General features: G+C 38.9%; 1 protein-coding gene across 4 annotated transcripts in view; it reads right to left on the bottom strand.

Annotated features, from left to right (window-relative positions):
* The window catches only part of OTOGL (otogelin like), a 172,440-nt gene that overhangs the window by 69,561 nt on the left and 89,121 nt on the right, over positions 1-13,758 (bottom strand). For all 4 annotated transcript variants that reach the window (XM_089309054.1, XM_089309056.1, XM_089309055.1 and 1 more), the window contains 3 exons: positions 12,070-12,219; positions 9,519-9,638; positions 2,626-2,742 (listed from right to left, as the gene is read on the bottom strand). In XM_089309054.1, coding sequence (XP_089165180.1) covers positions 2,626-2,742; positions 9,519-9,638; positions 12,070-12,219 — 387 coding nt within the window. The remainder of the gene's footprint in view (positions 1-2,625; positions 2,743-9,518; positions 9,639-12,069; positions 12,220-13,758) is intronic.

Here is a 13,758-nt window from a genome sequence, read left to right as displayed (position 1 = left end):
GCGCCACAGGTGGAGGATTAACCAAGTGAGCTACGGCGCCGGCTCCAGCAATCCTTTTTATCAACAGGTTTCTAGTCTCCTTAATTGCCTCCCTCAAACTTTTTTGTATCGGGACACTTTTAACCCTCTTTGAAATTGCAGAGATCCCCAAAGAGCATCTGTTTACAGGATTATATCTATCAATATTCATTATTCTAGACAATAAAACATAGATTTTCAAAACACCATAAACCCATTACATGGTAATGTAGAAAACATATGATAACATATTTTTAGTGAAAAATATCCCCAAAAAATCTGTGAGAAGAGTCGATGCTTTACATTTTTGTGGAGCTCTTTAATGTCTGGCCTAATAACACAATTGGATTCTTTTTTTTAATTTTTTTTATTTTTTGACAGGCAGAGTGGACAGTGAGAGAGAGAGACAGAGAGAAAGATCTTCCTTTTGCTGTTGGTTCACCCTCCAATGGCCGCCGCAGCAGGCGCACAACGCTGATCCGATGGCAGGAGCCAGGTGCTTCTCCTGGTCTCCCATGGGGTGCAGGGCCCAAGCACTTGGGCCATCCTCCACTGCATTCCCTGGCCACAGCAGAGAGCTGGCCTGGAAGAGGGGCAACCGGGACAGAATCTGGCGCCCCGACCTGGACTAGAACCCGGTGTGCCGGCACCGCAAGGCGGAGGATTAGCCTAGTGAGCCGCGGCGCCGGCCCCACAATTGGATTCTAATAACTATTACTTCATTCTGTTTCTAGCAATGTTTTATTTTTTTGTTTGTTTTTTGTTAAAGTATGTGAAGTCCCACCCTTTCTTATGCATGTAGTAGGAAAGGAAGGAGTGTTTTAATATATTTCTCAGGAAATTCTGATAGTCTTTGACATTATTATCAAACTTCAAATTGTTGCTTCTTCAAAGCACAGGTGCAATTGTGAAATCTGTACTTCTCTATACCAAAACCTTTTAGGTTATCTCACCCTTTACATGGATCTTTTAGTGCTGCATGATTGTACAACATTCTACACTGGCCACTTTGAAAATTTATTGACTTATGCACCTCTCAGCCATACTGATTCTTTTTATTCCATATGGCCATGACAAGTCACATTTACTAACATCACCATCTGTATCATGAAGTTCATTAAATCTCACAAAATTTTAAAGCTCAGTGGTGGGTCTAAGGTTTATAATATTCTAAATTTCAGTTGAAAGTTCAAATTTTATCAAGGACCTTGAATATCATCAGGTACTTTCTTTTCTTTTTTTTTTTTTTTTATTTATTTATTTATTTGAGAGGTAGAGTTAGAGAGAGAGGGAAAGACAGAGAGAAAGGTCTTCCATCTGCTGGTTCACTCCCATATGGCTGCAACAGTCAGAGTTGGGCCAATCTGAAGCCAACAGCCAGGAGCTTCTTGCAGGTCTCCCAGCAGGGTGCAGGGGCCCAAGTGCTTGGGCCATCTTCCATGCTTTCCCAGGACATAGGCAGAGAGCTGGATTGGAAGAAGAGCAGCTGGGACTTGAACAGGAGCCCATATGGGATGCTGGCACCACAGATGGAGACTTAGCCTACTATGCTACAGCGTCAGCCCTGCATCAGATGTTTTCTTTGAAGTCACTCATTTAAAAAAAAAAATCTGTCAAACATCTTCAAATAATCATGTTTGCCTGTCATTTAGCCTGTCAAGTAAAAATGGTGTTCTAAGAAAAGGGCAACCAGCTTAGCTCACAACTCAATCATATGAGTGCCTTTCCTGGACACCACTGGCATTATTTTGGTACGCAGTAGGAGTGTTGTTCGAGTTTTACAACTATATCAAGCTATTTTTCAAAATTCTATTGAGAACTGAAGTTATTATGTGGAGAAAGAGTTTAGAACGATGAATTTTAGAATAAATTATATTCATCTTGAGATGTGCTTCTAAAATTATTTTAGTGGCGTAGTGGGTAAAGCCGCTGCCTGTAACAAAGGTATCCCATACAGGTGCTAGTTTGAGACCCAGCTGTTCCACTTCCAATCCAACTCCCTGCTATGGACACATAAAAGCAGCAGAGGATGGCCCCAGTGCTTGGACCTGTGCACCATGTGGGAGACCTGGAAGAAACTCTGGGCTCCTGGTTCCAGCCTGGCCCAGTTCCAGCGTTGCAGTCATTTTGGGAGTGAACCAGAGGATGGAAGATTTTCTCTCTGTGTGTCTCCTTCTCTCCTATCCCTGCCTTTCTAATAAATAAATGTCTTTTTAAAAAGTCATTTTAAATGTGGGTTAAGAAGAGAAAAGCCAATTTGATGATGTCCTTTGAAGATGGATAAACATTTATGCCCTTGATCATAAAATAATATATAAATAATATATAATATATTATAAAATATATAAATATATTATATATAAATAATATCAGATCATTGCAAATATTATGTTCAAAGGTACACTGTTAAATGAGATGGAATCAGAGAGAAAGTGGATCAAATAAATACATCACTTCTATAGAAAACTAACAAATCTCTGCTCCTAAGTGGTTAGGCAGTATAGTTGAAAGGCTGAAGGACAGTTCCATTAGCTGTCTTGTCTTACCAATATCATCTATACAGTGGTACCCCCTTACGTTTGTGAGTTTAGTAAAGTATTCATTTACCACATTGCGACAAGGAGCAAAAACATCACTGTATAAAATGGAGCATTCTCTCTTGGCATAAGGAAATTTGTTTTGATGTGCCTCACAGGGCCTCATGGTTTCTTCTGGAGTTTCACACTGTTGAAAAAATTGAAAGGAGAAAATATAATTTTTGAAGAAGTGCTTTCTTCAGCTAAAACCAAAGTAACTTACCCAGCTCCAGCCATTATATCTATCATATCCTTGTCCTTTCAGACAAGCATTACCTAAAGCACCTGCTCTCATCCAACTCGATGTTCATAGCGTACATTGTTTTTGAAAGCAAATAAACAGAATATTATAATCATGGCAATACTAGAAATAGAGTGAAGAAAAGTTTTAAATTGTCTTAAGTGAAGCATTTACATGACATTAAAAATTGCATGAGCCTCTGTCCTTGAACTTCTACTTTTTCCATTGTCACAAATCATCTTCTGTTGAGTTCAGTGTTCTCAAGTCTATCAACTCACACCCGTATACTCAGCAGCAAGGTGGGTCTCTGCTTCCCCTCGTCCACCTCCCTGAAATGATCTGAGAAAGGTCATGAATGACCTTTTTATTACTAAATATAATGGCAATGTTTCAGTCTTCATCTTACTTGGCCTTTTGCTACCTTTGCTTCTGTTTAGTTCTTGGCCCTTCTTACACATCTCTCTTCGTTTGGTTTTGACAGCAGTTTTCCACTGGACATTCTCCTACCACGGTAGATATTTGCAAGTCTCCTTCTGCCCTGCTTTGCAAGATTATATTGGGGCTGGCGCTGTGATATAGTGGGTTAAGTCACCATCTTCAGTACTGGCATCCCATATGGGCACTGGTTTGAGTACCGGCTGCTCCACTTCTGATCCAGCTCCCTGCTAATGTGCCTGGAAAAGCAGCAGAAGATGGCCCAGGTGCTTGAGCTCCTGGCCCACGTGGGAGACCAAAACAAAACTCCTGGCTCCTGGCTTCGGCCAGTTTTTCCATCTCTGTTCTTAATTCTGATTTTCAAACAAATAAAAACTAAATCTTAAAAAATGATTACATCCTCAAACCTCTATTTTTCTCATTCTGTACACTTTTTCTGACTTCCACAACTTGAATGCATTAATAATTGCCCAATCTCTATTTCTATCTCAAGTCTCTCTTCCTTGAATTTCAAAACTGGTTATTTCCAGCTAAATATCTCTGATCACTTCTGCCCCAACGCATCACAAACTGTACTAATTTCTACATCATTGTCTTGCCCCCACCACCCCTAGACCTTCTTTCTGCCTTGATGTTCCTCCTTAGGGAGGAACAACTAGCATGCACCCAATAAGCCAGGAAGGTAGGGGATGTTCTTGAATCCTGGTGTTTCTCCTTCCTACCACAGTCTTTCAACAGATGCTAATGATTTGCATCTTAATGTAATCTGAAATTTATGTGATCTTCTAAATCTCCACTGACTTGGCATTTCTAGCTATACTATAAGGGCTTCCGAGCCATCATATTTTGCATTTCTATATTTTGCATTCCAGCCATTCCCTATTTCAATACCTATACCACAACCGCCTTTAAGTTCTTGAAATTCACTTTACGTACCATGCTCTCTCCAAATGCTGACACCCTCTGGATAATTGCCACTGCTTTTTCCTGCTGCATTCTTTCCCATTAACTTCACTTTCTAATCTCCTGTGCATGTTATAGGATTCACTTCTAAGCACCTTTTCCAGGAAACTTCCTTGGACCATCATGACTCCCATTTTGTGTGCATTTCTATCAAAGTACTATATTTGCCACTAAATTATTATTGTAATTTTTCTTTTTTTTAATTTTTTTTTATTTTTTGACAGGCAGAGTGGACAGTGAGAGAGAGAGAGACAGAGAGAAAGGTCTTCCTTTGCCATTGGTTCACCCTCCAATGGCCACCGCGGCCGGCGCGCTGCGGCCGGTGTACCACGCCGATCCGATGGCAGGAGCCAGGTACTTATCCTGGTCTCCCATGGGGTGCAGGGCCCAAGCACTTGGGCCATCCTCCACTGCACTCCCTGGCCACAGCAGAGAGCTGGCCTGGAAGAGGGGCAACCGGAACAGAATCCGGCGCCCCGACCGGGACTAGAACCCGGTGTGCCGGCACCGCAAGGTGGAGGATTAGCCCAGTGAGCCACGGTGCCGGCCTATTATTGTAATTTTTCTACCTCACCTATTAAACTATGTTCTAAACCCCTTAAAGTTAAAGATAGTGTTTTATTCATATTAAGTGCCTGTATATCATAGAAAACATGAAGCATTAATGAGAACATATTAAATGAAAAAGTGATTTGACTTTCAGCTTTGTCTATTAGGTCTGAGTAAGAAAACCCATTTTAGGTGGTTTAACATTATTTAATTACTTCAAATATTTAGTATTACTAGAAATTCTTTTTTTTTTTTTTTTTGACAGGCAGAGTGGACAGTGAGAGAGAGAGACAGAGAGAAAGGTCTTCCTTTTCCATTTGTTCACCCCACAATGGCCGCTGTGGCTGGCGCGCTGATCCAAAGCCAGGAGCCACGCGCCTTCTCCTGGTCTCCCATGCGGTTGCAGGACCCAAGCACCTGGGCCATCCTCCACGGCACTCCCGGGCCACAGCAGAGAGCTGGACAGGAAGAGGAACAACTGAGACAGAATCCGGTGCCCTGACCGGGACTAGAACCCCTGGGTGCCGGCGCCACAGGTGGAGGAGTAGCCTATTGAGTCGCGGCACCGGCCACTAGAAATTCTTATTCCTTAATTTATTTTCACATGGGGGAAAAGTAAAAACTTTCTTCAAAAAGTTCTAAAGGTTGAGAAGACATAAGATAGTCATAATTAAAAGAATGTTGTTCCTCTCAAGTAGTAGATATTTTGCAATTGAAAATATAATCATTGCATATTTAAGTACAGATGACACTAAAATACACTACACAAATTTTGCCAAACAAGATGTTTTACCCAATCCCCTTTTCATTCATTAAAAAAGATTTAGACATATAAACTAAATTAGGTAAAACAGCAACATAACTAGCCAGATAATAACCAATCAGGAAATTGTGTTTTCAAATATGCCTATCAATTAAAAATAAGATAAAAAAGTAAAAGAGATGTAGACTTATGTCTTTGATCCATTTTGAGTGGATTTTTGCATAAGGTGAAGGTAAGGGTGTAGCTTCATGCTTTTGCGTGAGGAGATCCAGTTTTTCCCAGCTCCATTTGTTGAAGAAACTCCTTGCCTCAGGGATTGATTTTAGCTCCTTCTCCTTTGTAAGTTGGTTATAGATGTGTGGATTGACTTCTTGAGTTCCTATTCTGTTGTATCTGCTTTTGTGCTACTGCCAGGCTGTTTTGATTATAAGTGCCATATATATATATATATATATATATATATATCTTGAAATCTGGTATTGTAATGCCTCCGACTGTCGCTCCCCGTCTTCGTGGAGGAACGACACAGGACCCTGCGCTGTTCTTTCGTCTGCTCAGCCCTCCCCGGGTTTGCTGCTGGTTCTTCCCGGGTTGGCTGCTGGTCCTTCCACCTCCGTGGAAGGGCGGTTCCCCCTGCCACATTCCCCACTTCCGCAGGGGAGCGGCACACCGCCGGCCGGCTCTCTCGGGGGCTGCACAGGTGTTCCCCTTAGATGTTCCTGGTGCATGCCGTCTCTCTCCTCCTTTATAGTCCTCCTCCGCCAATCCCAACTCGGCTGCCCACACGCCGAGTACGCTGCTCTCCTCCAATCAGGAGCAGGTCCTGCAGCTTGTCAAGTTGGTGAGAGGCAGCTGGGTAGAAGCTGTTGCCTCCTCTCCCAGCGCCATATTGTGGGAGAGCAGATGCATAGAATAAGTCTTAATTCCAGTAACTCAGTCCAGTCTGGGTTGCTCCCCACATCCGACTTTGTTTTTGTTGTGTAAGATTAGTTTATCTATGCAGGATCTCTTTTGTTTTCACAGAATTTTAGCATCATTTTTTCTGGATGTGAGAAGAATTTCATTGGTATTTGGATTGGGATCACATTGAATTTGTAAATTGCTTTCAGTACTATGAACATTTTGGTGATATTGATTCTTCCAATCCATGAACATGTGTGGGGAGCAACTCGGACTAGACTGAGTTACTGAAATTAAGACTTATTCTATGCATCTGCTCTCCCACAATATGGCGCTGGGAGAGGAGTAAACAGCTTCTATGCAGCTGCCTCTCGCCAACTTGAGTGATGACCTGCAGGAGCTGATCCTGCTCCTGATTGGAGGAGAGCAGTGTACTTGGCGTGTGGGTAGCAGAGTTGGGATTGGTGGAAGAGGACTATAAAGGAGGAGAGAGACAGCATGCACCGGGAACATCTATCTGAAGGAACACCTGTGCAGCCCCCAAGAGAGCCGGCCGGCGGTGTGCTGCTCCCCCGCGGAAGTGGCGAAAGTGGCAGGGGGAACCGCCCTTCCACGGAGGTGGAAGGGTCGGTAGCCAACCCGGGAAGAACCAGCAGCCAACCCGGGAAGAACCAAGCAGACGAAAGAACAGCGCAGGGTCCTGTGTCGTTCCTCCGTGAAGAGGGGGAGCGACAAACATGGAAGATTTTTCCAGTTTTTGATGTCTTCTTCTACTTCATTCTTTAATGTTCTGTAATTTTCATTGTAGAGATTTTTGACATCTTTGGTTAAATTTATTCCAAGGTATTTAATATTTTGTAGCTACTGTGAATTGGATTGATTTTGAAAGTTCTTTTTCATTGTCTCATAGACAATGTATACATTGTACTGATTTTTGTGTGTTGATTTTGTATCTTGCCACTTTACCAAATTCTTTTAAGAGTTCCAGTAGTCTTTCAGTGGAGTCACCTTACACAAAAATTCACTCAAAATGATAAAAGACCTAAATCTATGACCTGAAGCCATCAAATTACTAGAAAACATTAAGGAAACTCTGCAAGACATAGCCATAGGCAAAAACTTCTTGGAAAAGACCCCAGAGGCACAGGCAATCAAAACCAAAATTGGCAAATGGGATTACTTCAAGCTGAGAAGCTTCTACACTACAAAAGAAATACTCAGCAAACTGAAGAGATGGATGACAGAATGGGAGAAGATATTTGCAAACTATGTAACTGATAAAAGATTAATATCCAGAATATATAAAGTGCTTATGAAATTCAACAATAAAACAAACAATCCAGTTAAGAAATGGGCAAAGGATTTGGACAAGCATCTTTCAAGAGAGGAAATTCAAATGGCCAACAGATATCTGAAAAAATGCTCGGGATCACTAGCCATCAGGGAAATGTAAATCAAAACCACAGTGAGGTTTCACCTTACCCCAGTTAGAATGGCTCTCATACGGCAATCAACAAGCAACAAATGCTGGAAAGGACGTGGGGAAAAATATACCCTAATCACTGTTGCTGGGTATATAAACCAGTGCAGTTACTATGGAAGACAGTATGGAGTTACCTCAGAAATCAGATTATAGACCTACCATATCATCCAGCCATCCCACTACTGGGAATTTACGCAAACCAAAGATATCAGCAGGTGAAAGAGTTATCTGTACCTCCATGTTCATTGCAGCTCAATTCAAAATAGCTAAGATGGAATCAACCCAGATGACCATCAACTGTTGACTGGATAAAGAAAGTATGGTATATATACACTAGGGAATACTATTCAGCTGCAAAAAAAAAAATGAAATCCTGTCTTTTGCAACAAAATGGATGCAACTATAAACCATCATAGTTAGTGAAATAAGTCAGTCTCAAAAAGACAGTTAGCATATGTTTTCACTGATCCAAGGTAACTAATAGAGTACCTAAAACGTATTGGAGTGAAATGAATGTTTTGTGATTCAATGATTGTTTACAGCCCTTGTCTCTTCTGTTAAGGAACAGTGGTCTTTTTTTTTCTCTCTTTTCTTCATACTATTTGTTGAACTCTTTTACTTGGTGTAGAGTTTATTTTATGATCACTAAGTTAATTTAAAGTAGATCTTTGTAAAAATTAAGAGTGGGAATGGGAAAGGTAGGAGGAAGAAGGGTTGGAGTGTGGGCAGGAGGGAGGGTAGGGTGGAAAGTATCACTAAGTTCCTAAATCTGTATACATGAAATATGATGGAACTTGTATAACTTAAATAAGATTTTTAAAAAGAACAGAAATGGTAGACCCTTTCTCAAGTTACACTGTTTTCTGAGTTCGCTCAGCAAATTTTTCAGTGTATTCTACAGAGAACAATTTTCTTGACAACTGACAAATAAAAACAAGGGTTCTATGTCAGTAAATTTGTGAAATCCTTCAAACACATCCCATATTTATAGACTTTTAAAGCCTTAAGAAATCTTTCAAAAGAGAAATGTCTAACTGAATTCATCTAACTGATCCCAAAGGTGGCAGACCACGAATCAACCCTACACATAAGCATGTATACACACATACACCTTTATTCTTATGGAACACTAGTAAAACAAGAAACAGTCATGTTCTGAGAATAAACATTAAGAAATTCTGACTTCATTCTTTCATTGCTTTGAGGTGGTGAAAGTTGTATTAGAAATGAATTTACATAGATAAGGCATTATGCTCTAGTGAGGAAAACATGCAAAACAACGAAGGAGTTTGACTATCACCTCTGCCACTATCTGGCTCTATATGTCACAAAAGTCATTTAATTCTCTGAGCTTCAGTTTATTCATCTATAAATTGGAGAACAAAATCTATGTTTACATAATGAGTTGTCCTAAGATTTACATGAGATGATATATATACATATAAAAGTAGTTCATTAACTGTGAACTAATATAAAAACCTTATTAAAAATATTATTACCTAAATAAAATTTCCTGTAAGGATAAAATGATCTAGTGGAAAAAAATTCTAATTTTTTTTGCTTAGTTTTAAATGCAAGTATTTAACTTACCTGTCCTAATGCCCAGCTATCTCCAAACACCTGAGCATTTCTTACTTCCAAATTATTAGATGTGGTCATATCATTTGAAGTACATTTGTCAAAGTTTCCACACAATCCTGATAGTTTGCTCTAAAGTTAAGGAAAATTATCATGACATATTTTATATTTATTTAACTTTTAAAGACTCATACCAATTTAAATTTGAAGTATTATACATATATATTTAGGAATTTCTACATCAACCATTTAGAAAACAAATATTTGAAGAAAGTAAATTCTTATATCTGTTTAATTAAATTTAGTAATCATTTTAAATATTAAAAAATATTTAAACAGCCCCAAACCTTATCCATCTACGCCAATCAACATCTCACCATTGGTACAACTAGCAATATAAATTACTTGTAAATGCATAATTCAAACACTACAGTATATATGTCACACCCATGCACATATACACTTACATGTCTTCATTATTTATGTACACTTATACTTTTTTAATGCTGCAAAATCCATTTGCTGATAAGTTTAAGATTTTTAACACTAAATATATTTAAACAATAGAAATAACTTAGCTTGTAATGAGTTATGAAATGATCGTGACTATAGCCAGATGGACCACTCGTATCAACACTACCCACAGGATTTTCTCAAAATAGTGTGAAAAACTTTACTCTTGGAGAAAGGAGGGAGACTTAAGGACTGGAAGATCTTTCACAAACAATAGCATTCCTCCTTAAACCTTGAATTTAAGCTTGCTGAACTCTCCTTCAATGGGGAAGAACAGAGTGATACAGATAGTGCCCATGTCTCCAGCAATGCTGACACTAGCCCTATAATTACAGCTGTAGTGGCTTCTTATTACCAAGTAGCTTCTACTTTCAGAAACCACATCTCTCCCAATTCAGTGGCCATTTCCACCAGTGGTCATTCAAGAGCTGAGATAGCAGTTAGGGTGATATAAAAAAAATGGTTAACTTTTTATTTAAAAAGTACAGAAGGGTGGGTTCATGAAGAAGAATGGAAAAAAATATTTCAATCAATAATGAGATTCATGAAAGAAATGCAAGATGCAAGTAAAACCAGGATAAGATCTTTGGGCTTTATCCTTATTATGACGAAAAGATTATGACTTCATATATAATCATGTTTTAAATTTACAACATATTAAAATATTTTAATGTATTTTTCCTAAACTTTTGTGAGAAAATATTATTGATTTCACAAGTTTTCTCTAATTTGACATAGATTATATTATCAAGTCTGAATTTAATTTCAGATCAAATAGGTTTTTTCTGATATATCAGTGTTTGAAAAACAACCTTAAAATATAAATTTAAAATGCTTAATCAAATTTTAAACCTTAAACAATAAGAATATTAACAAAATTTAATAAAATATTTAACAGAATAATTTCTTTTTTTTTTTTTTTTTTTTTTGACAGGCAGAGTGGACAGTGAGAGAGAGAGACAGAGAGAAAGGTCTTCCTTTGCCGTTGGTTCGCCCTCCAATGGCTGCCGCGGCCGGCGCGTTGCGCCCGGCGCACCGCGCTGATCCGATGGCAGGAGCCAGGAGCCAGGTGCTTTTCCTGGTCTCCCATGGGGTGCGGGGCCCAAGCACTTGGGCCATCCTCCACTGCACTCCCGGGCCACAGCAGAGGGCTGGCCTGGAAGAGGGGCAACCGGGACAGAATCCGGCGCCCCAACCGGGACTAGAACCCGGTGTGTCGGCGCCGCTAGGCGGAGGATTAGCCTAGTGAGCTGCGGCGCCGGTCTAACAGAATAATTTCTAAAATAATTTAAGTGTAAGTCACCAAAAATTGTACACAAATCTGAATAGTTCTTCAACCATGAATGGATAGACAAACTGAAATATCCACAGAACAGAATGCTACTCATAAGTATAAAGGAGCAAACTATTAATTAATACAATGTGCATTTTTCCAGGTCAAAGAAGTCAGACACCATATTCACAGTAACATGTGGAAAGGACACAACTTAAATAATGGAAAATATATCAGTCACTGTTAGGAGCTTGAGACTAGACGTAGGTATTGACAAAAAAAAAAAAAAGGAAGAATTCATGAGAGAAATTTGCAGATTTGATAGATCTTTTCTATTCAGAATTGTGGTGGCACATGCAATACTTCACACATTTGTCAAAATACCTGGAACTGTATACCTAATTTTTAAAATATTTTATTACAATTTTACTAAATGTAAACTTATAAAAATATCCAGAAAATAGAACAAAATAGAGAATGCAAGTCATAAAGAATGAATCTTGTTGTTTTACAAACTAAGCTGAATGGAGCGAAAAGAAAGGAGCTGATGTAAATAACTTTGGAATGCTGCACACTGTCCCATGAAAACAGAAGGAAATGTACACAAACACTGTACTCTAGTTGATAAAGTTCCTTTTCAAAGGAATATGAATTAGTAATTCTGAAAATTTAACCTGGTACTGAGAGAAAAACATCAGTCACTTTATTTTCAGCACACATCCACAGGTAAATGCAATTTCATTCCTTATATCTCATCTGGAGTTTAAATTGACCCACCTTCCACTGGGGTCCAACTTTGATGTGAATGGTTGTCTTCCTATCCCAAAGAATAGTGATATCTTGGTCTGGAAAGTACACTACTGTGTAGTACCCAGCCTTCCAAAGCTGGTGTGTAGGTTTGCTTTCCAGAAGGAAACCTGATTGTTTCTTTAAAAAGGAAAAAGAAAAACACAACGAACATCATATTTTCTAACTGAGACATATAAAATTAAGTTAATATCTGCCAGTTACTGTCTATGTATTAGCAATTTTGTTTACCCATGTCTTCTCTAAATCCCTTTTGATGAAACAAATTAAGAAAAATGGGAAATACATAAAACTGATAGCAAGACATAAACTAGTAGATGTGCTCAACATGAATAAACGGTCAAAAGAGAAAAGTATTTCTGTCATGGGGACGAATATAAAGAAAGGAATGGACACAGAAGACATTAAAAGATGTCCTTCAAATCAGAATTTCTGCATGAATGATGGAAAAATATGGCTGAAGACTAAAAATGTATGGCCTCGCCTCGCTCATGTTTCTGAGTGGGAAAATGATAGCATATGTATAGTCACTAACTTCATATAATACTCACTGAAAACCAGAATTCCTGAGTTTGATAGGAGACACTGTCTTCTCAACTCAGTAAAATTTCTAAAGTACAGCATTTGATAACTGAAAAAAATTACGATACATGCACACACATGCACACATACATATAAAGATATGCACATATATTACACATAAATGTATTTTACAAGGTTAATGGAAAATGGAAGTAAAAGTTGTTCAGTGCAATACCATTTTGAAATCCATGCATACTAGGGGTTTTCAACAATCATGTAAAAAATGTACATTATGAAAAAAGCATGCATCTCATATAGATATATGCATACATATGAGAGAAAGAGAGTGGGGAGAGGAAGAATTATTATAAATTGGACTTAAGGAGGATTTTTGCAAGAATCGGGATGTGAACTGATCTGAAAGATGTCATACATAGAAAAGTAGAGGGCTGGGAATGAGAATGGAGAAGAAATAATTTCAAACAATTGAAGTGGCTTAAAGAAAGGTCAGACAGGAACATCCAAGATTTTCTCAGCCTTGCAAAGGGCTAGAAAATGTATCATATGACAAAGCCTGGTGAGGTCTTTTACAAACAAGTTTTTTGTACAGGGTAACTATCGCATGTACAAAATGCATTCAATAAAGTTTTGTGGAAATGATGACAGACCATGTCTGTATTTTTTTAAAAAATAAAGAACTAAATTAAGGAAAAATTAGAAATGAAATATTCTGGGAAATTTAAAAGCACTCATAACAGAAAGTGAGAATAGATAATATTCTGCATGAAAAAGGGTTATACCCTAAATATGGTTACACTGAATATGAGTTTGAAATTAACTCAAACAATAGTACTAAAAACACATGACTATGGGGCCAGCGCTGTGGCATAGTGGGTTAAGCCTCTGCCTGTGGCGCCTGCATTCCCTATGTGTGCCTGTTCATGACCCAGCTGCCCCTCTTCTGATCCAGTTCTCTTCCATGGCCTGGGAAAGCAGTGGCTCAAGTGCTTGGGACCCTGCATCTATATGGGAGACCCAGAAGAAGCTGCCAGCTCCTTGCTTCAGATCAGTACATCCCTGGCCTTTGCAGCCATTTGAGGAGTGAACCAGCAGATGGAAGACCTTCCCTCTCTGTCT

This window comes from Oryctolagus cuniculus, chromosome 11 (assembly GCF_051225735.1).
Source record: "Oryctolagus cuniculus isolate XC-2025 breed Fujian yellow rabbit chromosome 11, ASM5122573v1, whole genome shotgun sequence".
NCBI lineage: Eukaryota > Metazoa > Chordata > Mammalia > Lagomorpha > Leporidae > Oryctolagus > Oryctolagus cuniculus.
Note: the sequence above shows the minus strand (reverse complement) of the source record. Positions and strands in the feature narration are given on the sequence as shown.